Here is a 27,570-nt window from a genome sequence, read left to right as displayed (position 1 = left end):
TAAAACTGAACAAACATTTTTCTCCACCATATGACAAAATGTTTAGAATTGCAGGAAATCTATTGTGAAACTGCACATTTCCCTCTCTGGCCCATTGCAAACAGTGTAAAATGTAATTAAATGAGTTATACAATTTCAAAATCTTCATGGCAAAATGTGTAGAACTGCAGCAAACTTAATTTTAAAAATGCAACATGTCTCTATGTTCCATGGCATGTGTACAATTAAAGGAAATTAAACTTTTTTTTAAAGTATTTAAACATTTTATATATAATCTGGGTTAGACTTGAAACATTGTTATATTCAGAATTATAGTATATAAGGAGTGAAAGAGACTGGTTTTTACATCAGAAGTTAACTTCTCTAGGATAGAGGGGAAGCATTTTCACATTTGGATGAAAAGCATACCCAAATTAAACTGCCAGCTACTCATCCCCAGAAAATAAGATATGCATATTGTTAGTAGATCTGGATAGAAAACACTCTGAAGTTTCTAAAACTGTTTGAATCATGTCTGTGAGTATAACATAACTTATTTAGCAGGCGAAACCCCGAGGACAAACCATTCACCATTTCTTTCTTTTTTTTGAGGTCACTCTTTTCAAATGGATTGTCATTGGGAATACAGATTTCTAATTGACCTTCTTGCAGTTCCTACCGCTTCCACTGGATGTCAAAAGTCTTTAGAAATTGGTTGAGGGTTTTTCCTTTGTGTAATGAAGAGGCCATTTTGAATCAGGGTCACTTGTTGTGTACTGTTTGTTAGAGGGGCATGACCAGAAAGCTAGCTACAGTTTGTTTTAATCCTGTATTGAACACAGATCATCCCGTCTTCAATTTTATCGATTATTTACGTTAAAAAATACCTAAAGTTGTATTACAAAAGTAGTTTGAAATGTTTTAGCAAAGTTTACAGGTAACTTTTGAGATATTTTGTAGTCACGTTTCACGAGTTGGAACCGGTGTTTTTCTGGATCAAACGCGCCAAATAAATGGACATTTTGGATATATATCGACGGAATTAATCGAACAACAGGACCATTTGTGATGTTTATGGGACATATTGGAGTGCCAACAACAGAAGCTCGTCAAAGGTAAGGCATGAATTATATTTTTATTTCTGAGTTTTGTGTCGCGCCTGCAGGGTTGAAATATGCTTCCCTCTCTTTGTTTACTATGGTGCTAACTCAGATAATAGCATCGTTTGCTTTCGCCAAAAAGCCTATTTGAATTCTGACATGTTGGCTGGATTCACAACCAGTGTAGCTTTAATTTGGTATCTTTCATGTGTGATTTAATGAAAGTTAGATTTTTATAGTAATTTATTTGAATATGGCGCTCTGCATTTTCTCTGGCTTTTGGCCAAGTGAGACAGTAGCGTCCCGCCTAAACTCCGATTTTTGGATATAAATATGAACTTTACCGAACAAAACATACATGTATTGTGTAACATGAAGTCCTATGAGTGTCATCTGATGAAGATCATCAAAGGTTAGTGATTAATTTGATCTCTATTTCTGCTTTTTGTTACTCCTCTCTTTGGCTGGAAAAATGGCTGTTTTTCTGTGGCTATGTACTGACCTAACATAATCGTTTGGTGTGCTTTCGCCGTAAATCCTTTTTGAAATCATGTTGGCTGGATTCACAACAAGTGTAGCTTTAATTTGGTGTCTTTCAGGTGTGATTTCATGAAAGTTAGATTTTTATAGTAATTTATTTGAATTTGGCGCTCTGCATTTTTACTGGCTTTTGGCCAAGTGGGACGTTAGCGTCCCACATATCCCAGAGAAGTTAATGGTTATCTGTAGGAGCCAGATGGCTTTGGAATGTGTTAGGGGAGACGGGTGGAGCTCTTTGGATTAGGCCTCCAGAGGGTTGAGGTCAGGTCAGATCCCAAAAAGGGAGAAACAATGGTTTATTATCCTATCACTCTGTCTTCCTGTCGGACCATAACAGATGTAAGGATAGGAGATGAGGAGTGCCTAAATTGGGAGTATATATACACTTGTGGTGGTGGAAACATGTGTTGTCTGAATGCAGCTGTATTGACCCTCTGGGCAAAATAAACTTGGTTAAGTTTTCATAAATGTCCGTTGAGTTTTTACTCTGAGAATTAGAACCTAACACATTAACACACACAGACTTAGCTGATGGGGGTTAAAATCCTCAATTTAATTTAGTGCCCCCAATTGGCTATGGCCAGACCCCACGAGCCACTGTGGCCCCTCCGATAAGTTCAACTTTTTTGTGGCCCCTACCCCCATCAATGTTACCCATCCCTTATGTAGGCCTATTCACTGCAAAAGGCATGCTCCACAGGTGCATCAAAACCGTACTACACAATTGGTGCCATGAACTCAATATTAAGAGGTGACAAATACATTACATCCTCACAGAAAGCTGTGACTCTACTCTAACTAGAACAGTAGCTGCATTTTCAGCAACAGTCATATGCTTGTGCTTTTCAGAATGCATCTCTCCCTCCTCTATGCACACAGTGGTTAGAGGGAGTGAGAGCCAGCAGCAAAACAGGCAGATACTTTCATAGCAGGAAACAACATAATGCATATACTGTATTAGTGTTAACAAAATAATGGCTCTCAACAATCTATAGGAATGTTGGGTAACAGGTTATTTGGATAGTCTTACTGTAGATGGTCTACAGCAGCCTTTCTTAAAGTGTGTGTCGCAACCTGTTAATGGTGGGTCGCAACGTGTAATTATTTCATTACTGGAATTGATTTGGCCAAGTGCAACTGCGCTCTCGGTTCAGTGCGCTCTCCGCTTAGCAGCGGTCTCTGCTCAGTTTGGCAGCTGCGTGAGTGGGAGATGCCCGTGTGCTTCGCGGTTTACCTGATCTTTTTTGTGAGGTTCTCTTGAAGATCACTCCGCGACACACGCTGCAGCACTGTCGTTCAGCAACAGATGATATGCTGTCAGCCACTGTCATTCCCACACGCCATCACTCACCTCTGTCAAACGGACTCATGCTATCCACAAGTTCTGACTGAGCTCAATCATGAAACGCAAATACAGCGATGAGTTTCTCTTTCATACAAACTTTGAGAAATAACGAGCAGCGCCCACAATGTTTGATGCGGGGCTAGTGCTTAGTAACGAGTCTCAAAACGAACAAATGAATAAAGCGACACGTCCTGACCAAACATTCACAGCATGATGGTAAACCCAGGGAGTTCTTTCAGAACAAGCCAGAATGCTTCAGGAAACAATTCTCAGCAGATTCCACATCTCCATCTGAGTGCCATCTTTATGGGCCCATACATCTCTGTACAGGCAGCATTTAGATCCCCCCCCCCCCCCCCAAAAAAAGGCCTACTTTAGCTATTGATTTATCTGGGCTTAATAGTCACACTACCCAGCTCCATGGGGAATAACACTAGAACCCGACCAATTTATCGGCTGACCGATATGTTCAGACGATATTAGCCGTTTACGGAAGTATCTGTATCACCATTTAATCCACTGAAAAGGACAGATAATATTTGTGCTGAAGAGGGCGCTCTTTACATGGCCCTAGCCTATCTTGCCTTGGCATGCTACAGCAAGACTGGACGCGATCACCCAACGCAGTTACACTAGTCAGAGAGGAGAGTTAACTACTGTGAACTGTTTCTACGGTGCTGTTTCTACGAGTGCTGAGTATATAGAAGCTTGACAGCTCAATAAAATGTGAACTGTCCATGTACTGTTACATGAAGTGCCATGGTAGGGTGTTTTTCCATTAGAAAATCTAGTCTTTCTGGTGCTCCTACATTTTATGTGGTGCTCCTAACCTTTTAGTTCACAAATTCAAAGCTTGTCACATGCGCCAAATACAACAGGTGTAGACCTAACTTACAAACCCTTAACCAACAGTGCAGTTCATGAGTTAAGAAAATATTTACCCAATAAAATAAGTAAAAAATTATAAAAATTAACAGAATAAAATAACGAGGCTAAATACAGGGTCAATGTGCGGGGGTACAGGTTAATCGAGATAACTTGTACATGAAATAAATAATCCAGTGGACATTTGATTAATTGTTCAGCTTGGGGGTAAGAAGCTGTTGAGGAGCCTTTTGGTCCTAGACTTGGCGTTCCTGTACCGTTTGCCGTACGGTAGAAGAGAAAACAGACTATGACTTGGGTGACTGGAGTCTGGCAATCTTATGGGCTTTCCTCTGACACTGCCTATTATATAGGTCCTGGATGGCAGGAAGCTTGGCCCCAGTGATGTACTGGGCCAAACGCACTACCCTCTGTAGTGCCTTACGGTCAGATGCCGAGCAGTGGCCATACCAGGCGGTGATGCAACCAGTCAGGATGCTCTCGATGGTGCAGCTGTAGAACATTTTGAGGATCTGGGGACCCATGCCAAATCTTTTCAGTATCCTGAGGGGGGAAAGGAGTTGTTGTGCCCTCTTCACGACTGTCTTGGTGTGTTTGGACCATGTTAGTTCATTGGTGATGTGGACACCAAGGAACATGAAACTCTCAACCCACTCCACTACAGCCCCGTCGATGTTAATGGGGGCCTGTTCGGCCCACCTTTTCCTGTAGTCCACAATCAGCTCCCTTGTCTTGCTCACAATGAGGGAGAGGTTGTTGTCATGGCACCACACGGCCAGGTCTCTGACGTCCTTCCTATAGGTTGTTGGTGATCACAGGGCACTGACCTGGCTAGTGGCTCGCTACACTACCAAGTAAACACAGAGCAGGGACGTACAGTATACAGTGATGTTATTGGTTGGACAGATGGTGTGCCTCATTTTCATTCTATTAAACAAGTTAAACAAGTCGTGACTGCAAAACATGCAAGTAAAAAAAAATACATTTTGCAACAGCGCGACACAAATAGCCATCCTCGTGATTAAAACATTATCGTTGATGACAGTCGGCCCGTGTTCTATAGAGATATGACTTGTGCTCACAGTCACAAAGCAATCAGGTGGCCACCGTATAGCTATTAGCGCTCCTCATTTGGGAGTTTATGGCAGCATACTTTGAATGATAATTATGTGGGAACAAAAGGCAGGTTGGAAGACAAAGGCAGGTTTAGAGTGAATGGGCTGGCCCTGTGCCGCAGTAAGTGTTCAGAAAGGGATTAAACAAGGTAATTATCTCGGAGAATGGATGGATGGGGGAAAGGAAAGCGGTCTCAGGTTGGCTCTGTCTGTCTCCACTTAGCACCTCAGAAATAGCAACTGCACGATCAGATCGAGACACAGGACATAGCTGAAAAATAGGGGCAGGTAAAAGACACACACAACGACGTCGCAGAGACTCTTAGTTACCACCCCAAGACCCTTCTCCCTCTCACCTCTCTGATCTTGTCTCGTTTCTCCTTGATGTCGGGCTCCCCAGGGTCTCCATCGTTGACCCCCACCACCTTGGGCATGGGGACCGGCGGTAACGGCTTGGGCCCCTCCTTCTTCAGGTCCTCCAGCACCTTGCTCTTCTCCGTCTGGATCTCAGCCCGCAGCTCGTCCCGGGACTTCCTCAGCTTCTCCTTTGCTTCCTGCAACGCCCGCTCGTGGTCCGCTCGGATCTTATCCCGCAGGCTCTCCTCCTCCTCCCTAAAGAGAGACAGGAAGTCAGCCACAGGTTACAACACAACCAGGAAGTAAATTACATCAAACCAAACAGATTGAAATATTACATATAGGCCTAACATTGTATAACAAAGTAAAGATCTGGTCCACATGTCTGGGCTTATTCCTTAAGGCCATATTCAGCCTACTGTGGAAAAATAAATACAAAGGAATCGAAAGCCTTGACAAAAAAAACGGTCCTCTTAATCCCTGTTCTCTTGCGGTTCTATAATATACTAGATATGTTAGATATTATAAAACACCTCTACCAGTTCTCAGCTGTAAGGGCCCTGGAGATGCGGGCTGTGAACTGGAGGGCTAAACCCTGACAGAGCAGGGGACTTGCGTGTGTAAGAGAGAGGGAGAAGAGAGAGGGAGAGAACAGGACAGATAAAAGCCAGCCGTGAGTCAAAGTGCATTAGAGCAACTGCCACACAGACAAAAACACACAGTACAGCCTGAGCTGTACGCACAGAAACAGACAGAAAGCCAACATCTCTAGCAGTACAGCGATAAAAGAAAGCATGAAATTGAGAGGAGAGAGCGAGATGAAACACAGCCAAAAAAGGGGTCAAGTGGATATGGAGACGTGCTCTGACGAGATCCGCCATCACGGCTCACTTCACCTATGATGAGCCCCTAGGTCGGCAGAGAATAGAGAGCTGCACAACGGGGGGGGGGGGGTGTCAGAGATCAGATCACTTACTGTAGCACAGACAGGAGGCATTTCATTGCGGCCATTAAAACATTAAAAAGCCAATTTATGCTTGATCCGAAAAAGTGGTCTCAGGCTCCATATGGAGGATATGATGCAATTGTGGAGCCTCCAGAGGCATGCAGAAGCCAAATTGAGCTCCTTACCGCATCACCATGCGCCTCCCAAATGTTATAACAATGCGGAGGGCTCCGTATAGCTCCGCATTGACATGATTGGTTGACGGTAGGTGGGGGCGGGAGGTCCTGTATAAACACACTCACTTCCTTGACATCTTCCTTCACAACAGCTCTGCGAAGCGCAAGAAGCATGAATGCCCTGACTTCTGCAGAGGCCGTATCCCTGTAAATGTTGCACGGCCAATGCAGACATGGGATTGACCATGCAGCACCTTTAACTCACCAAGACAGACAGGCATTTTAAATGAATTACCCTGCATTCATTCAAAGTGGACTGGCTCCCAGCATAGACAGTGATCCTGTTTTATAACCATACGGTTCCCTGATGTGGGCCTAGCCACACCCCAGGGCCAAAATAACAGCGCCACACTACTTACATTAACCCGGGCCAAAATAACAGCGCCACATTACTTACATTAACCCGGGCATCAGAACATTTATGTCGATGTGCGTGTCGGTCTCCATACTAATTGATAGGAAATGGGTTTACACAGTGATGAGGTTTGTGTGTGTTTAGAACTGACTCAGTCCGGATAGACACACTGTACTGGCATTTCTAACCCACCAGAGGGCTGGAGTCATATGCATCGATAAGTATGCCCTCGCAAACATGCATTCAAATATGATATTTAGTGGGTTATAATGTTCAGACTGACTGACTGAAGCGCTTAGCGGTCATGAGTGTTTACATGTGTGTGGCACGGCAGCGTGTAATGAGAGGGTGTTTTCATCCCACACCTTGCTATAACGGCTCCTAGTGAGACGGAAAGGCCAGGATGACAACATGAAACACCAATAATACGGCATTACTATACAGCCCTGGGCCTAATGGGCGGAGTAAACATCTGACTCAATTATGGTGACGAAGACATGAGCCCAGGCCCCAGCAATCAAGCCTGCCTCGGCTAACGTTCCTGTTCCCTTCAGCAGACAAGAGAAATCGCCACAACCTTCCTGATTAGTGCCTGCAGTCATGTGCATCGTCATAGTCACTTCCTGCTTTCATTAGCCTCTTCCAATGGCATCTCATCTTCTATTGTTACAGGAACATTTGGTACTCTGTGTCAAAAGCCATCATCAGCAATGGTAAAGGCAGAACACTGCCATATCTAGGAAAATAATATTAACCATGGAAACAATGACTGGCAAAACGGAGGCAGCAGGGTGTAACCATGGTAATGCTAGAACACTTGCAGCCGGTCTATGAGAAAAGATTGTCAAGACTGCACCACGATGTAATTACTATTATGCTTCGGATGTACAGTGGGGCAAAAAAGTATTTAGTCAGCCACCAATTGTGCAAGTTCTCCCACTTAAAAAGATGAGACGCCATTAATACAGGTAACGAGTGGAGGACAGAGGAGCCTCTTTAAGAAGAAGTTACAGGTCTGTGAGAGCCAGAAATCTTGCTTGTTTGTAGGTGACCAAATACTTATTTTCCACCATAAATTTGCAAATAAATTCATTAAAAATCCTACAATGTGATTTTCTGGATTTTTTCTTTCTCATTTTGTCTGTCATAGTTGAAGTGTACCTATGATGAAAATTACAGGCCTCTCTCATCTTTTTAAGTGGGAGAATTTGCACAATTGGTGGCTGACTAAATACTTTTTTGCCCCACTGTATATAGTTCACTGGGGTATTTGGAAAAAGCCATGGGATGGTTTTTCAATACAGTCAACAATTTTTTTGAATTATAATTATTATTTTTTAATATAAATTTGAATATTTGTAGCAATGTTGAAGTAAATACCTGCAGTGAACTTGAGAAATACGTTAGGATAGTTAATTTAATCTGTCACATTATTATGTAGTGTATGTTAGTCCCCAGGAGGGTTGCACATTTTGGGGAATATTCAGAGGAAAGTTTCCGTGAAAAAAAAAAAAAAAGGGAATTACCGGGAATATGTGCAATATTAATACCATTTAAATGTAGATGTTTTTTTGCATTTGATATATTTACATATCATATGGAGACAGAAACATGAACCTTTTACCTAATCATAAATAAGACAATTGCAAATTATTAAATCCTTCCAATAGAAATAATTTAAAAAAGTTTCAAATGTAACTTTAATTAAATTCGTTGACTCTTCACATGGGATGATTTCACTGAACAAAAAAAAAGGAAATATTGAATGCTCCATCGCATCTCCCAGAAACGTTTTCAACATACATAAAATGATAGTCTAGAAACAAAAGCTTTGGTTGTCTTCCTCTCAGGTTTCCATGTCTTCTCCCTGGACCTCCTCAATGTCCACCTCTTGAATATCAGCCTCATCTTCAGGCACAACCTTGTTAAGGATGGCTCGTTGTCAGGCTCAAAAAGCCTTGAATTTGCCCAGATGGCCACCAATTTTTCAACCCTTGTATTGGTCAGCCTGTTGCGTGCTTTGGTGTGTGTGTTCCCAAACAAGGACCAGTTGCGCTCTGACGCAGCTGATGTTGGTGAGATTTGGAGGATGATGTAGGCAACAGGGGAAAGATTCTCAGATCCACAAAGTCCCTTCCACCAGGTGGCTGATGACATATGTTGGCACGACTGCCATATTGCATCTCCATCCCAAAGCCCTTGCTTGCACCAGACAGGATGCCCTTTCCAGCATACTTGGGGTCCAACATGTACGCTGCGGCATGTATGGGCTTCAGGCAGAAGTCTTCACCCTTTTTGATTTATTTCAGAACTGCTTGGAGCAACAGTGAAGTGGGCAGGGCAGTACGGATTTATTCTCTTACATCTGCAAGCAGAGTCTGAACATCAGACAGGACGACATTGTCTCCCTCAATCCGTGCAATGGCTACTGCTATAGGTTTCAGGAGTTTCAGGCTGGTTAACACTCTCTCCCAAAATACATCATCCAGGAGGATCCTCTTGATTGGGCTGTCCATATTGGCAGAGTGCGATATGGCCATTTCTTGGCTTGGTGAGGTAGATTGCTGCTATAACTCGATGACCCTTCATACCTAACCATTTTCTTGGCACTCTTGTAGAGTGTATCCATTGTTCAGTGCCATGACGTCCTTGAGGAGCAGATTCAATGCATGAGCAGCACAGCAAATGGGTGTGATGTGAGGGTAGGACTCCTCCACTTTAGACCAAGCAGACTTCATGTTCACAGCATTGTCTGTCACCAGTGCAAATACCTTCTGTGGTCCAAGGTCATTGATGACTGCCTTCAGCTCATCTGAAATGTAGAGACCGTGTGTCTGTTGTCCCTTGTGTCTGTGCTCTTGTAGAATACTGGATGGGGGTGGAGATAATGTAGTTAATTATTCCTTGCCCACGAACATTTTACCAGCCATCAGAGATGATTGCAATAGTCTGCTCTCTATGATTTGCTCTATATCCAGTAAATGAGTAGATAAAGCATGTCTGGTTGGAGGGGTGTATGCTGAGCGAAGAACATTCAGAAATCTCTTCCAATACACATTGCCTGTGAGCATCACAGGTGAACCAGTTACATACACAGCTCGAGCAAGACATTCATCAGCATTTCTGACTACGTTCCTCCATTGAGTAAAAAAAACTTCTGATTCCAGGAGGACCGTGAGCTGTTGCTATCGATAAGGTGTCTGATTCATCATTTTCACCTCGAAAAGAAGTAGAAGGACTTTTTTCAGAGGTTGCTTGTTGTCAGTGCTGAGGGAACTTTATGAACTTGGCCAGATGATTCTGCATCTTTGTTGCATTCTTCACATATGATTTGGCACAGTATTTGCAAATGTACACAGCTTTTCCTTCTACATTAGCTGCAGTGAAATGTCTCCACACATCAGATAGTGCCCGTGGCATTTTCATGTAAAGATTAGGGTAAAAACGAGTAGAAAAACAATTGCATGTACAGATAAATAGTTAACCTTTTAAGGCTAGAGGTTCCGCTAGCGGAACGTTGACAACAGCCAGTGAAATTGCAGAGTGAAATTCAAAAAAATATATAGAAATATTTAACTTTCATACAATCACAAGTGCAATACACCAAAATACAGCTTAACTTCTTGTTAATCTAGCCACCGTGTCAGATTTCAAAAACTCAGAAATAACAATATAATTCATGCCATACCTTTGAAGATTTTCTGTTGGCACTCCAATATGTCCCATAAACATCATAAATGGTCCTTTTGTTCGATAAATTCCATCGTTATATCTCCAAAACAATCATGTTTGTCATAAAATATATTCACCCCACCCAGCATTGTAATCAAAACTTTCCAGAAAGCGTGTAGTCCTTGGCTCAGACAGTGTAGTAGTCTGGGCTCAATAGCATCTCATTAGAGTGCAAGATCTTCAGACTCAGCTGTACATGTGATGGAAGAATGCAGAGGGTTGCAATTCCATTGAATTGGGGACAGTTTAACCAAAATATGCCACAAGACCTAGAATTGCCTTGTGTAGCCCACAAAAAAAGGTTCCCTGTTTTTTGATGAATTTAGGGAAAATTCCCAGGCTTAACTTCCCATGGAAAATATCCGGAAATTTATGACCATTTGCAACCCTAGTCATGTGGTGTTGGTTTACAAGCACACAACGACAAGAGACCGGAGCCTTGAGAAACTGACTGTCGTGCAGCATGCGCCAGGTGATCTAATTCCAGTATGGGATTCACAACTAAATGTTAGTCAGCTAGATATCTTAGAAATATTAAGTTAAGTCTAAAATGGGCTAAATGCTGTGCAGTTGTGCATTTGGTTTGCTAATTTAGTAGCTAGTTTGCAAAATGTTTAGCCTCTTCTAAAATCAAGCATTCGCTTGGTAACAGCAGTGAATCCCCTCCTGAATCAAAAGCCTTGCTGGCTAATATTCATTTTGTGCGTGCAGCAAACTGAGTAGCATGAGTTACTTGTATAATTTAGGTCAGAAACTGTACAAAATGTTCACAATGCGCTTGTTAGAATTTAGTGTTGTCTATAAGGATTCCTTAGTACATTTTGTTAGCATTTTGGTAAATGAAGTTTTTTGGGCTTTGAAAATTAGCAAGTACTTTAAATAAATACCTGCAGTCAACTTCTGCAATAGGTAACAGATAAAGCAGAATGTTCATTTTGCCTGTTTGATAATTTTTCTTCATTTAGCTTTTTCCTTATGAAGCTTGCCCAAAACAGCGGTTTGAACCAGCCACGTGTTTGTTTACAAAGAAGCATAATGAGCAAAATGGGAGCTTCGTGACGCAAGTCACTCCTGCAGCGCAACTTAAGTGAGGTGATACACTTGCATGAAATTCACAAGTAATGTTTGCCAGCTACACACACACAATACCAGTCAAAAGTTGACACCTACTCACAAGGGTGTTCTCTTTATTTGTACCATTGTCTACCTTGTAGAGTAATAGCGAAGACATCACAACTATGAAATCATGTAGTAAGCAAAAGTGTTAAAATAGATTTTATATTTGAGACGCTTCAAAGTAACCACCCTTTGCCTTGATGACAGCTTTGCACACTCTTTGCATTCTCTCAACCAGCTTCATGGGGGTAGTCACCTGAAATGCAATTCAATTAACAGGTGTGCCTTGTTAAAACGTTAATTTGTGGAATTTCTTTCCTTCTTAATGTGTTTGAGCCAATCAGTTGTGTTGTGACAAGGTAGGGGTGGTATACAGATGATGGTCTTTTACCAAATAGGGTAAAAGTCCATATTATGGCAAGAACAGCTCAAATAAGCAAACAGATGACAGTCCATCCTTACTTTAAAACATGAAGGTCAGTCAATGAACATTTCAAGAACTTTGAACGTTTCTTCAAGTGGTCGCAAAAACAATCAAGCGCTATGATGAAACTGGCTCTGAGAACCGCCATTGGAAAGGAAGTCGCAGAGTTACCTCTGCTGCAGAGGATAAGTTAATTAGAGTTAACTGCACCTCAGATTGCTGCCCAAATAAATGGTTCAGAGTTCAGGTAACAGACACATCAACTGTTCAGAGGCTGGTTGAAATCAGGCCTTCATGGTCGAATTTCTGCAAAGAAACCACTACTAAAAAGGACACCAATAATAAGAAGAGACTTGCTTGGGCCAAGAAACACGAGCAATGGACATTAGACCGGTGGAAATCTGTCCTTTGGTCTGATGAGTCCAAATTTGAGATTTTTGGTTCCAACCGCCGTGTCTTGTGAGACGCCGAGTAGGTGAACGGATGATCTCCGCATGTGTGGTTCCCCCCCTGAAGCATGGAGGTGGTGGTGTGATAGTGCTTTGCTGGTGACACTGTCAGTGATTTATTTAGAATTCAAGGCACACTTAACCAGCATGACTACCACAGCATTCGGCAGCGATACACCATCTCATCTGGTTAGCGCTTAGAGGGACAATCATTTGTTTTTCAACAGGACAATGACTCAAAACACTCCTCCAGGCTGTGAAAGAGCTATTTGACCAAGAAGGAGAGTGATGGAGTGCTGCGTCAGATGACCTGGCCTCCACAATCCACAATTGAAATGGTTTGGGATGAGCTGGACTGCAGAGAGAAGGAAAAGCAGCCAACAGCATATGTGGGAACTCCTTCAAGACTGTTGGAAAAGCATTCCAGGTGAATATGGTAGAGAGAATGCCAAGAGTGCGCAAAGAATCTTTGAAGAATCTTAAATATATTTTGATTTGTTTAACACTTTTTTGGTTACTACATGATTCCATATGTGTTATTTCATAGTTTTGATGTCTTCACTATTATTCTACAATGTAGAAAATAGTAAAAAGAAACTGAACGAGTAGGTGTGTCCAAACTTGACTGGTACATATGTGGAAAAAGTACCCAATTGTCATACTTAAGTAAAAGACAGCTTAATAGAAAATGACTCAAGTAAAAGTCACCCAGTAAAATACTTTTTGACTTCTACTCAAGTAGTATTTGTTTTTAAATATTTAAGTAACAAAAGCAAAAATAATTTCAAATTCCTTATATTAAGCAATATATGAATATATATAATACGGCACCATTTTTTATTTTTACGGATAGACGGGTACACTCAGACATCATTTACGAACGAAGCATGTGCTTAGTGAGTCTGCCAGATCAGAGGCAGTAGGGATGACCAGGGATGTTCTCTTGATAAGTGAGTGAATTGGGCCATTTTTCTGTCCTGCAAAGCATTCAAAATGTAAAGAGTACTTTTGGGTGTCAGGGAAAATGTATGGAGTAAAAAGTACATTATTTTCTTTAGGAATGTAGTGAAGTAAAAGTTGTCAAATATAAATAGTAAAGTACAGATACTTTAAAGTACTAAAGTAGTTGAGGTATTTTTACTTAAGTACTTTACACCACTGTAACAAACTATTAAGTTAACTAAGCTCCGCCAAATAAATTCTCCCCAGCTTCATTTTGCTAACTTGCTAATGTCATTAAAGTGGCTAACGCTAGCTAGCAAGATCAAGCTTCTTGGTAACAGCAGCAGAGACATTATCACTGCTGCCTAATATTTGTTTTGTGCATGCTGCAAACTGTGTTTTGAGATACTTGCACAACTTTATGAGCTGGGTTGTCTGTCCTAGTCCTAGTAGTAAATTAGCATTTACCTAGCCTCCGCTATGAGAAGTCCTTGGTACTTGTTAGCATTTTGGTAAGGGATGTTTTTGGGGATTTTATTACATTTGAAAAAACAAACAGCGCCCCGTGTTTACACTACCGGTAATACCGTATATATCCCGGGATGGCACAGGCACAGTATTAAGGTATGGAAATCTGGATACCTCCCAACCCTAGTAATTACCTATTTGTCCAATAATGCTGGGGGAAAAGAGGGCAGTCTTTGTCACAGTGCAATTTGTGGATACCAGGATGTGGCTTTTTCACACAGCTTTAGAGAATCCATTAACGATTGCCGAAGAGAACCACTATTGTTGATCTCAGATGTTGTCATCTCCTAACCTATTGCTGCTTTCTCCTTTCTCTCTCACACACACAAACATTTTACTGTACTTGTAAGGACCAATTGATTCCCATTCAAAAGCCTATTGTCCTTAACCTTAATTCTAACTCTAAAAGCTACGCCTAAAATATCAGTTTACCTTGTGATGACCGGCAAAAAGTACTCACCTGTTAGCATTTTCCTTGCTTTATTATTCGTGAGGACTTCTAGTACTCAGAAGTATAATAAAACAGGGAGACAGGTTTATAGTCAAATAAAATTGGCACCGGCTCCAGGAGAATATTAATTTGTTTACCTATTCATTGATGGAAATATCAGTCGATAGAAAAAAAATGACTGGTCAGGTTTATTGGTCTATACTATAGATTCAGATTGGTAAATAAGCTGCATAACGAATATACTGTGCACGGGCCAATAAATTTCCAATAAATTATGCAAGTGAACTTATAGACTCTATAGGTTCACTTGCATAATTTATTGGAAATTTATTGGCCCGTGTACAGTATATTCGTTATGCAGCTTATTTACCACACGTGTACAGCATACAGGTAGAGCCCTGAAGTGGAGAATCTGTCAGATAGCGCAAGAGCGGCTGCAGCATCTGGTGGTGCTTTTAAGACAACTGGGAACACTGAAAAATTCGAGGTCAAATCATGACGTCAGTGATCTTCAGGTCTGAAAGTCGGAGCTCAAGATAAAGGCCTGAGTTCGTGTTGGAATTCCGAGTTAGATGACCGTTCAAGACGATTTCTCCCAGTCGGAGGTCGTTCCCCCCCCCAGTTAACTTGAACATGTCATCAAACGGCAACGGAAGGAAGGGTGCGTCAGCATGTCACACCACTGTGCAATGAACTGGAGGCAGTTTGGATTTAGAAAACATATACTTAATTGTTTGAAACCTTTATGTTTAATACGAGGTATGTCTTAACTTGCTTCAAAGTAGACTATCAGATCTCTTTCTAAATGTAATCTCCGTCACATGGAACCGGTAACTTGTGTAGTGCATCTAACCCTTTTGACAATGGCGTTTTCTTGCTAATTGCATTATGGAACGAACATTTGCCGTAGCCTACAGTCTTGTGCACATTGCTGCGCTCATTAAGAAATAATAGTTTATCTGCATTTTAAGCTAAACGCCTGTTGCATCAGACTTTTATATTTTTTAATGTAGCCTAGTCCTACTGGTTGTATGAATTTGAGATCTATCATCCCACAAAGGTCCCAGAGTGTTTTGGAATAGGCTATTTCTTTCTCGACAAGATGACCAACAGAATAGGTAGCCTAAACTTTTCTACTATAGTAAATTGACATAGACTAGTGATTTATACATACGTTACTTTACTTCTTGGCTGAGGAAAAGTAAAATGTGGACAGTTATTCTAACATGTTCAAAGTGCACATCTGAATTCGGTAAGAAGGACCACAAATCGTTGCATGTTGTTTCTGTCATCCTGAGCACTGTGGGTTGACACACGAATCAGGTTTCGCAACTCAATGCATATGGGTCCGTTAAATTTCTCAAAAGACCGGTAAATAAAAATGTTGCAAATGAAAACCCTGACACACACACTCATCTAAAATATAGGAGGAGACGCGGTGGCGACATCTGAGGTACAAGGATCAAACCCTTTTTCAGAGGGATGCTTCATTCCCCGGTGCTCCCTGGCACTCTGCCTATCCCGAGGCTTTTGGTCCAGGCACACGGGGCAGAATGACTCACTGTGGAGAGCAGCAGACTGCCTTAGCTTCCCCACAGAGACAGCCTCCACCACGGTACTATTCAGAATGGCCATGATGCTTAGATCAGAGCTCATTCTCAGGGATAAGAAATAAAACCTCTCTTCCCCTGGCTGTATCTTGGGAGGCTGAGGTTTCACATTAAGCAGAGGAGCTGGAGATGAGAACATGGGTAGGGCTCTACGCCGACTTAAAAAAAAAAAAAAAAAAAAAACTTGTTTTTAAGTACAAGGAGCACATGTGCACCGAAGTTGAAGAATATAGGCACACAAAGGAAGTTAGGAGCACAATTCAAAATATTTAAGGTACTCAAGTTGATGGAAGTCTCTAGCTACCATTCCCTGCCATTGTAAGTGATGCTGTGTGTCCCAAAAAGCAATTTAGCAATAGACAAAGAAAACAGTATCCAATATAACAATGTGTCCTACTCCATACCCCAATCCCCATATCCTGCCCCCCCATCCCCATAATAACTAGGGTTGCCAACTTTCTCACTAACAAATAAGGGACAAAAGGTGGCGTGCCAGTGCACAGTGCCACGGCGGTGTGGGTATGGTGCTGTGTGAATGAATGAATATACAGTGTATATCATATTCTTAGTCAATTGGAAAGGCAAAACATTTTTATATTCCATTTAGTCTACAGCTTTACTAAAATTGTATCATTATGTAAACATGTGAATAAACCTCAAAATAAATGATCAAAGAAATCACAACATTTTTAAAACATATTTCAAATGCAAAAGAGGAAAAAGGTCTACTTTTTCCATGGATATTTTTTGCTGCTCTTGACTGATTCAAGCAGTCCTTTGTCCTTTTGCATAGCCAGAGAGAAGTCCTTACATGACAAGTCACAGTTCACAAATATTTGAAGTTCATTTTTGATCAGCTCTGTCACAGAGCATCTGTGCTGCATCTGTTTCTTGAGTCTGACCATTTAAATGGTCATCAGAGAGAAAATCCTCTCTAGAAAGGCATTTGAGCCTGGCACACTGAGGACAAATGAGACAATCCTGAACATGTTGATCAAGTTGGCTTTCCCTAGGTTTTGGAAAACTGCCACCCACGTCTCACTGGTGGATTTTGTGGTATCCTGTCTGGCTTTCTGTATTTCCTCCCGGCTAGTACAAAACTCATCATAGAGTTGGTCCATAATGACTGTGTCATTTTGAGGGCAACCACCACCTGCTCCAGGTCAGTGAAGGAGAGCTCCTCATAGAGGCAGATCAGTTCCACCATTACATTTTCTGGTGAGAAATCAAACCACTTGTCAATGTATGTAATGAGTGTCATAGAACTTCAAAGTCCTGTTGCTGCTTGGAGTAAGAGCTGGCCAGCTATGCAGGAGACGAGCGACAGTTGGATGAAGAGCGCACCATTGTGTGCAAAGATGTCGCAGAATTTCACTCCATTCAATGGGAAGCAGATACTGAGAAGTGGCTGTAGATCTTGAAAACAATTGTCTCAATATCCACTGACAGCTAATCTCAGGCGTGCTTGCAGGCATTATGAGCTACGTGAGCTGGGCAATTAGCTTTCAGAATGCGATTGTTGGCATTGCTCAATAACTGGTAAACGGAGAGGTGTTTTCTAAAGTTGACATTGCTATTATCTGCTGCATAGGCTGTGATGTGTGTAATATCCAGTTCATGCTTTTCCAGACAGTTCATCAAAGCTTGATGTATGCCATTTGCAGTTTCATCATAAAAGTCAAGTAACTTGCGCTGCACTCCATCAGACACAGAGAAACATCTCACGCACACTGGACACATGTTTCTATTTCCCTTGTTTGAGGCGTCACTGGCATCTGGTAAATACACGGGCTCACCTTCGGTCGGGGACAGATCACCCAAAATATCCCGCACAGTATTTGGTCCCAAAACATTAATTGGAATCATCTCAGCTTTCGTTCTTCCCAAGTGCATCTTCTTCACAACATTTGAGTCATGAAACAAGGCACCTTTGAGCTTAAGACAGTCGGTGCTGTTGTAGCTGAGTCCATGTTTAACCGTATGGTACACGAGGCTTAATTTGCCGCGATTTTGTCATTTTCCGAAGGAAAGACATCACGATGAATGCACCGATATTGCTTGCACCTTTAACTAGCGTGGCCTTCTTTGTGCATTTCTGTAGATGCATGCTGAGTTAGGTTATTCTCCCCTCCAAGGCCAATTGAGAATTCCCGACGGCATAAAGTACAGAAAGCTTTCGTTGAGTCACCACTGACGGGCTTAACCCACGTCTGTTTTTGCCTCCTCATTGTTTGTTGTAGCTGCCTTTTTTTTTTTTTTTTTCAGGTTTATCCATATTTCCTTGATATGCCAAACCGACAGAATAGAAATTACTTTGCAGAAATTGGCGCGTTTACGCTATACTGTGATTGGATGAATATACGGGACAAGGGAGGTCCCGTATGGGACAAACCAATTTAGCCCAACATCAGGGACATCCCGGCTAATACGGGACATTTGGCAACCCTAATAATAGCTGCCATGGCGCCGCAACTCTGCCTAAACAAAAGAACTCTGCACATATTTTAGATGATTAAGTGTTTAAATTAGCTTTTTTGTTTTTAATAAGTCATGAAGTGTTGGTTTCGATATGTTTGGTTGTTTTTATTCATAGAGCTGAAAAACTGATGGCAAGTCTCCTTGTTTGGTTTGGCTAGCTACATAGCTAGCTGATGGCTAATGTTAGCATTTAAAAAGATGCACCGGCTCCTTGATCAATGACACCTGACTGCATTGTGGAAATGGCAAAGAGCTTGTAGTGAGGATGACTAATGCTACGGACTGATGTATGCTACACATTAGTTGTGGAGGACTACTAAGTCCAGGCTACAGAGAGGTTGAGCTGAGGACGACATCAGGGCCAGCAAGCAAACTCTATCACCTGGCATCACAGGCAGGCTAGAGAGGCTGAGGACATCAGGGCCAGCAAACCAACTGCATCACTATCATCAAATCATCTAGCTCCACTGGGTTGTCAAAAGCACCAGTTTGTTGTGAAGAAACTGTCCAAAGCTGGCTTCATCACCATCAATTTCATTGTTTCGTTAATCTACCTACAGTGGGGAGAACAAGTATTTGATACACTGCCGATTTTGCAGGTTTTCCTACTTACAACGCATGTAGAGGTCTGTAATTTTTATCATAGGTACACTTCAACTGTGAGAGACGGAATCTAAAACAAAAATCCTGAAAATCACATTGTATAATTTTTAAGTAATTAATTTGCATTTTATTGCATGACATAAGTATTTGATACATCAGAAAAGCAGATCTTAATATTTGGTATAGAAACCTCTGTTTGCAAATACACAGATCAAACGTTTCCTGTAGTTCTTGACCAGGTTTGCACACACTGCAGCAGGGATTTTGGCCCACTCCTCCATACAGACCTTCTCCAGATCCTTCAGGTTTCGGTGCTGGCGCTGGGCAATACGGACTTTCAGCTCCCTCCAAAGATTTTCTATTGGGTTCAGGTCTGGAGACTGGCTAGGCCACTCCAGGACCTTGAGATGCTTCTTACGGAGCCACTCCTTAGTTGCCCTGGCTGTGTGTTTCGGGTTGTTGTCATGCTGGAAGACCCAGCCACGACCCATCTTCAATGTTCTTACTGAGGGAAGGAGGTTGTTGGCCAAGATCTCGCGATACATGGCCCCATCCATCCTCCCCTCAATACGGTGCAGTCGTCCTGTCCCCTTTGAAAAGCATCCCCAAAGAATGATGTTTCCACCTCCATGCTTCACGGTTGGGATGGTGTTCTTGGGGTTGTACTCATCCTTCTTCTTCCTCCAAACACGGCGAGTGGAGTTTAGACCAAAAAGCTCTATTTTTGTCTCATCAGACCACATGACCTTCTCCCATTCCTCCTCTGGATCATCCAGATGGTCATTGGCAAACTTCAGACGGGCCTGGACATGCGCTGGCTTGAGCAGGGGGTCCTTGCGTGCACTGCAGGATTTTAATCCATGACGGCGTAGTGTGTTACTAATGGTTTTCTTTGAGAATGTGGTCCCAGCTCTCTTCAGGTCATTGAGCAGGTCCTGCCATGTAGTTCTGGGCTGATCCCTCACCTTCCTCATGATCATTGATGCCCCACGAGGTGAGATCTTGCATGGAGCCCCAGACCGAGGGTGATTGACCGTCATCTTGAACTTCTTCCATTTTCTAATAATTGCGCCAACAGTTGTTGCCTTCTCACCAAGCTGCTTGCCTATTGTCCTGTAGCCCATCCCAGCCTTGTGCAGGTCTACAATTTTATCCCTGATGTCCTTACACAGCTCTCTGGTCTTGGCCATTGTGGAGAGGTTGGCGTCTGTTTGATTGAGTGTGTGGACAGGTGTCTTTTATACAGGTAACGAGTTCAAACAGGTGCAGTTAATACAGGTAATGAGTGGAGAACAGGAGGGCTTCTTAAAGAAAAACTAACAGGTCTGTGAGAGCCGGAATTCTTACTGGTTGGTAGGTGATCAAATACTTATGTCATGCAATAAAATGCAAATTAATTACTTAAAAATTATACAATGTGATTTTCTGGATTTTTGTTTTAGATTCCGTCTCTCACAGTTGAAGTGTACCTATGATAAAAAATTACAGACCTCTACATGCTTTGTAAGTAGGAAAACTTGCAAAATCGGCAGTGTATCAAATACTTGTTCTCCCCACTGTAAATGTCATGTCTAGTTTGATTTTTCTCTTTATCAGTAGGCCTATACTGCAATTCAGCTTTTAACTGTGAATGTGTAGCCTGCAAGATTAAATGAACACATGAAACAATAAATCCTTCATATAACTGTCTCTCCTGCTTTCTGCCATCCTCCCACAGCTCTCTGTTCGGTCGTGTTCCATCCTTCCATCTGTGTGGGCCCTGATGACATCAGCCCGGATGGACAGTGGGTTTAGAGTTACTCATCTCTAGTCCTGGCCCAGGCATATGCTCTTTAAAATGAGGATTAGGGAGGAATGAGTAAGCCTTCGCTTTTTTACCTCCATTTTTCTCCTGACTATTTACAAGGTAGCGGAAAGAGAATTAACACCAGGGATTTAAGGAACAGCAGAGTGCTGGATTAGCTACCTAGTATTGACACTAGAACCAGAAAGCAACGGAGGGAGAGCGGGAAGTAGAGAGTGAAAGACGGTAGAGGATTTGCAAATGCAGAGATGCTGTTTTCCGCTCTTTCCGGCGCCGAAAAGAGATGGCCGCCTCGCTTCGCGTTCCTTGGAAAATATGCAGTTTTTTGTTTTTTTATGTGTTATTTCTTACATCGGTACCCCAGGTAATCTTAGGTTTCATTACATACAGTCGGGAGGAACTACTGAATATACGATTAACGTCAACTCATCATCGTTCCTACCAGGAATATGACTTTCCCGAAACGGATCCAGTGTTTTGCCTTCCACCCAATACAATGGATCTGATCCCAGCCGGCGACCCTGTGCGACGCCGAAAAAGGGGCAAACGAGGCGGTCTCGTGGTCAGGCTTCGGAGACGGGCACATCGCGCTCCACTCCCTAGCATACTACTCGCCAATGTCCAGTCTCTTGACAATAAGGTTGATGAAATCTGAGCACGGGTAGCATTCCAGAGAGACATCAGGGATTGCAACGTGCTCTGCTTCACGGAAACATGGCTAACTCAAGGGACGCTAACGGAGTCGGTGCAGCCAGCTGGTTTCTTCATGCATCGCGCCGACAGAAACAAACATCTTTCCGGTAAGAAGAGGGGCGGGGGGGTATGCCTTATGATTAACGAGAAGTGGTGTGATCATCATAACAACACACAGGAACTCAAGTCATTCTGTTCACCTGATCTAGAACTCCTCACAATCAAATGTCGACCGCATTATCTACCAAGGGAATTCTCTTCAATCATAATCACAGCCGTATATATTCCCCCCCAAGCAGACACATCGATGGCCCTGAACGAACTTTATCTGACTCTTTGTAAACTGGAAACCACACACCCTGAGGCTGCATTCATCGTAGCTGGGGATTTTAACAAGGCTAATCTAAAAACAAAACTCCCTAAATTCTATCAGCATATCGATTGTGCTACCAGGGCTGGAAAAACCCTAGATCATTGTTATACTAATTTCCGCGACGCATATAAGGCCCTCCCCCGCCCCCCTTTCGGAAAAGCTGACCACGACTCCATTTTGTTGATTCCAGCCTACAAACAGAAACTCAAACAACAAGCTCCCGCGCTCAGGTCTGTTCAACGCTGGTCCGACCAATCTGAATCCACGCTTCAAGACTGCTTCGATCACGCGGATTGGAATATGTTCCGCATCGCGTCCAACAACAATATTGACGAATATGCTGATTCGGTGAGCGAGTTCATTAGGAAGTGCATTGACGATGTCGTACCCACAGCAACGATAAAAACATTCCCAAACCAGAAACCGTGGATTGACGGCAGCATTCGCGTGAAACTGAAAGCGCGAACCACTGCTTTTAACCAGGGCAAGGTGACCGGAAGCATGACCGAATACAAACAGTGTAGCTATTCTCTCCGCAAGGCAATCAAACAGGCTAAGTCCCAGTACAGAGACAAAATCGAGTCGCAATTCAACAGCTCAGACACAAGAGGTATGTGGCAGGGTCTACAGTCAATCACGGATTACAAAAAGAAAACCAGCCCCGTCGCGGACCAGGATGTCTTGCTCCCAGACAGGCTAAACAACTTTTTTGCCCGCTTTGAGGACAATACAGTGCCACTGACACGGCCCCCTACCAAAACCTGCGGGCTCTCCTTCACTGCAGCCGAGGTGAGTAAAACATTTAAACGTGTTAACCCTCGCAAGGCTGCAGGCCCAGACGGCATTCCCAGCCGCGTCCTCAGAGCATGCGCAGACCAGCTGGCTGGTGTGTTTACGGACATATTCAATCAATCCTTATCCCAGTCTGCTGTTCCCACATGCTTCAAGAGGGCCACCATTGTTCCTGTTCCCAAGAAAGCTAAGGTAACTGAGCTAAACGACTACCGCCCCGTAGCACTCACTTCCGTCATCATGAAGTGCTTTGAGAGACTAGTCAAGGACCATATCACCTCCACCCTACCGGACACCCTAGACCCACTCCAATTTGCTTACCGACCCAATAGGTCCACAGACGACGCAATCGCAACCACACTGCACACTGCCCTAACCCATCTGGACAAGAGGAATACCCATGTGAGAATGCTGTTCATCGATTACAGCTCAGCATTTAACACCATAGTACCCTCCAAACTCGTCATCAAGCTCGAGACCCTGGGTCTCGACCCCGCCCTGTGCAACTGGGTCCTGGACTTCCTGACGGGCCGCCCCCAGGTGGTGAGGGTAGGTAACAACATCTCCACCCCGCTGATCCTCAACACTGGGGCCCCACAAGGGTGCGTTCTGAGCCCTCTCCTGTACTCCCTGTTCACCCACGACTGCGTGGCCATGCACGCCTCCAACTCAATCATCAAGTTTGCGGATGACACTACAGTGGTAGGCTTGATTACCAACAACGACGAGACGGCCTACAGGGAGGAGGTGAGGGCCCTCGGAGTGTGGTGTCAGGAAAATAACCTCACACTCAACGTCAACAAAACAAAGGAGATGATTGTGGACTTCAGGAAACAGCAGAGGGAGCACCCCCCTATCCACATCGACGGGTCAGTAGTGGAGAAGGTGGAAAGTTTTAAGTTCCTCGGTGTACACATCACGGACAAACTGAATTGGTCCACCCACACAGACAGCGTTGTGAAGAAGGCGCAGCAGCGCCTCTTCAACCTCAGGAGGCTGAAGAAATTCGGCTTGTCACCAAAGGCACTCACAAACTTCTACAGATGCACAATCGAGAGCATCCTGTCGGGCTGTATCACCGCCTGGTACGGCAACTGCTCCGCCCACAACCGTAAGGCTCTCCAGAGGGTAGTGAGGTCTGCAGAACGCATCACCAGGGGCAAACTACCTGCCCTCCAGGACACCTACACCACCCGATGTCACAGGAAGGCCATAAAGATCATCAAGGACAACAACCACCCAAGCCACTGCCTGTTCACCCCGCTATCATCCAGAAGGCGAGGTCAGTACAGGTGCATCAAAGCAGGGACCGAGAGACTGAAAAACAGCTTCTATCTCAAGGCCATCAGACTGTTAAACAGCCACCACTAACATTTAGCGGCCGCTGCCAACATACTGACTCAACTCCAGCCACTTTAAAAATGGGAATTGATGGAAATTATGTAAAAATGTACCACTAGCCACTTTAAACAATGCCACTTAATATAATGTTTACATACCCTACATTACCCATCTCATATGTATATACTGTACTCTATATCATCTACTGCATCTTGCCATCTTTATGTAATACATGTACCACTAGCCACTTTAAACTATGCCACTTTATGTTTACATACCCTACAGTACTCATCTCATATGTATATACCGTACTCTATACCATCTACTGCATCTGCCATGCCGTTCTGTACCACCACTCATTCATATATCTTTATGTACATATTCTTTATCCCTTTACACTTGTGTGTGTGTGTAAGGTAGTAGTTGTGGAATTGTTAGGTTAGATTACTTGTTGGTTATTACTGCATTGTCGGAACTAGAAGCACAAGCATTTCGCTACACTCGCATTAACATCTGCTAACCATGTGTATGTGACTAATAAAATTTGATTTGATTTGATTTGATTTGGGGGTTGACATGAATAATGTAATGCAATGAAACGCTTCCCCTGCACACAGGTGTCTCACCCACGGAAATTACTTCATCCATTGATCTCCTGCTCCGCTTAAAACCTCCCGCTCCACAGAATTAATTACGACTGGTGGCTTGGAGGGTTTGATGGCTGATTCACAGCGTCTCTCCCTCCATCTCCCCCTTTCTCCTCTCATTACGCCAGGGTCTTCACAGTGCAGCCATCGTCGCTGGTTACTGATAGTGTTTACTTTGAGAATCAGTCATTTGCTTGGGAAAATCACACCTGTGCTCTGCTCATTTGGAATTGTTTCCCCTCTTTAAGAGGAATAAATGAATGCCAAGCAGGTGGAAGAAGTGTGTGCTAAATACCAAGAGGCGCACTGCAGAATGGATAATGTCCACTGTTCAAGGTTATCAAGTCCAGTGTCTCAGTGTCTCAAACAAGGTAGAGAACATAATGGGTTTATAAATCAGGAGCACAGAATTGAACAAAAACCCTCACCCGAAGTTGATAGCTAAAATGTCCCATCTCTGTAGTCAGTGAAAGCAGTCCCTCTCTGGTGAAACCCATTGACGTAGGCCTAAGAGGCAAGTCTGTGCATTTGTTTGCTCTGTATCAAAACTGCTCTCAGAGAGAAGGGCTCTCCTGGGAACAATAGCCTCATGGTATCGATCGAGTGATGCACACAAGTCTAGCTTTACTTCACCTTTAAGTGGAGAGGTCTGACAGATAGTGAATAAAATACATGCTGAGTACAATTGTTCCGTCTTCCTCCTCCACCTTCGTCTTGTGTTCATATAAGCCGCTGCTGGCCATAGACTTCCCGTCCCAGACTTCCCATGACCCACTTGGCATGCCTGAAAGCGAGCGGTGGTGTAACGGACAACAGCACTCCAGCTTGGCATTCAGGGGTGTGTAATGACATACTTTCCCTGGCTGCTCAGCCATTGTTCCAGCTGGTCACCTGAGCCCCTGGCTGTATGGCCTCATCACAGCATCATGACCTATATGCCTGTGTGACTAATGCCTCTTAACAGCGTTCCTCAGCGCTACAATCCTGGGGACCAACAGGGCTGTACAATTACTCTAGCCCAGAAGTAGTAACACTCATGATTCAATTATCAATCATCAAGCTTGAGGCTAGATGAGTATGATGTGGGCTGCTACAAAATGGTGCTCTACACAGCAAGACCAGTCAACTGAAAAACAAAATGGGAAATTGTGGGTTTTAGATAAGGTGCTGAAATCACAAACCTCTGCTGGAGCCCCAATTTAATTTACTCATCAGCATGTACTAATTATCACACCAGTTGCCAACAACCGCTGAGGTTAATTCCACTTCAATCTCTAAGGTCCTGAATTGAAGGCCATAGAGATTGGATACGGTTTCTAATTCACTGGGCCTCTGTTTGAACTCATTTCCTGAATTGACAGGAGTCATAATGGAATGTAGACTGCAGCTCCGGTCGGTTGGCTGGCAAGTGATGCCACTTGGCTTAAGTGCTGTCCCTGCCAGCCATTGTGTTTTAGAGAGCATTGTGTTACAGTCAGACACACAAACAAGTCTCTCTCTCAAAGAAGCTCGTCATCACCATTAGCGAGCGGGAGCAGCTTGGAGCAGACAAACGAAGGCAAAGTGAGACACTCCAACAGGCGATGACGAGTCAAACACACTGCTCTGCTCAGGCAGGGGCTGGCACCATGGCTGGCTGACACTGTCATCCCTGAGTAATGTGCAGGATCCTGGGAGAGCCTTATCCATTGGTCTCTCCCCTCCCTTAGGGGGTCTGGGCTGATCAGCGCTTTGTGACAGAGCACTAAGTCCATGATGAATCCAGCTTCAGACTGTTTTAGCCATGGGCCCTGCAGTTCACTTACAGCTGAGTCTGACTGCTGCAGCATGGAAAGTGTGTGTGTGTGTGTGTGTGTGTGTGTGTGTGTTACTGAATTGATTGGCTTTTCAGCAATGTGCTCTGTACTCATGGATTCTTGGGTTTCAGATGTGTCTTTCTCTAGAAATGTGTATAGCCATCATGTTTATCTTGATGGCCTTCTATTAGTCTAGTGTACAAAACCTTAGGAACACTTGCTCTTTCCATGACAGACTGGGTGAATACCAAAGCTATGATCCCTTGATGTCACCTGCTAAATCTACTTCAGCCAGAGTAGATGAAGGGGAGGAGACTGGTCAAAGAAGGATTTTGAAGCCTTGAGACATGGATTGTGTATGTGTGCCATTCAGAGGGTGAATGGACAAGACAAAAGATTTAAGTGCCTTTGAACGGGGTATGGTAGTAGGTGCCAGGCGCACCGGTTTGGGTCAAGAACTGCAATGCTGCTGGGTTTTTCCACACTCAACAATTTCCAACAGTTATCAAAAATGGTCCACGACCCAAAGGACATCCAGCCAACTTGACACCACTGTGGGAAGCATTGGAGTCAACATGGGTCAGCATCCCTGTGGAACACTTGACAAATTGTAGAGTCCGTGACCTAACAACTTGAGGCTGTTCTGAGGGCAAAAAGGGGTTGTAACTCAATATTAGTAAGGTGTTCCTAATGTTTTGTACTCTATTTCAACCACATTTCTCTATGGTTGTCTTTCAATAGCCATGTAGCATAGATCTCCCAGTCACGTTAGTCTTGTGTCTCTGGGGTTTTGTTTGTGTTGCACCTTCTCAGACCAGTCTGCCCTTCTCTACCCCTCATCTTACACACACACACACAACAACAGCTTGAGTACATTCTTGGATCGTCAGAAAGACAAAAACCATCTACAGCACATGCATGAGAATCCCAGAT

The 27,570-nt window shown here is 43.4% G+C and overlaps 1 protein-coding gene across 2 annotated transcripts in view; it reads right to left on the bottom strand.

Moving 5' to 3' along the window:
• LOC139546506 (mannosyl-oligosaccharide 1,2-alpha-mannosidase IB) overlaps nucleotides 1-27,570 on the bottom strand; it is a 119,951-nt gene that overhangs the window by 79,880 nt on the left and 12,501 nt on the right. For both annotated transcript variants that reach the window (XM_071354953.1, XM_071354954.1), the window contains exon 4: nucleotides 5,321-5,576. In XM_071354953.1, coding sequence (XP_071211054.1) covers nucleotides 5,321-5,576 — 256 coding nt within the window. The remainder of the gene's footprint in view (nucleotides 1-5,320; nucleotides 5,577-27,570) is intronic.

The sequence above is a fragment of the Salvelinus alpinus genome, chromosome 20 (genome assembly GCF_045679555.1).
Source record: "Salvelinus alpinus chromosome 20, SLU_Salpinus.1, whole genome shotgun sequence".
Classification (NCBI taxonomy): Eukaryota; Metazoa; Chordata; class Actinopteri; order Salmoniformes; family Salmonidae; genus Salvelinus; species Salvelinus alpinus.
Note: the sequence above shows the minus strand (reverse complement) of the source record. Positions and strands in the feature narration are given on the sequence as shown.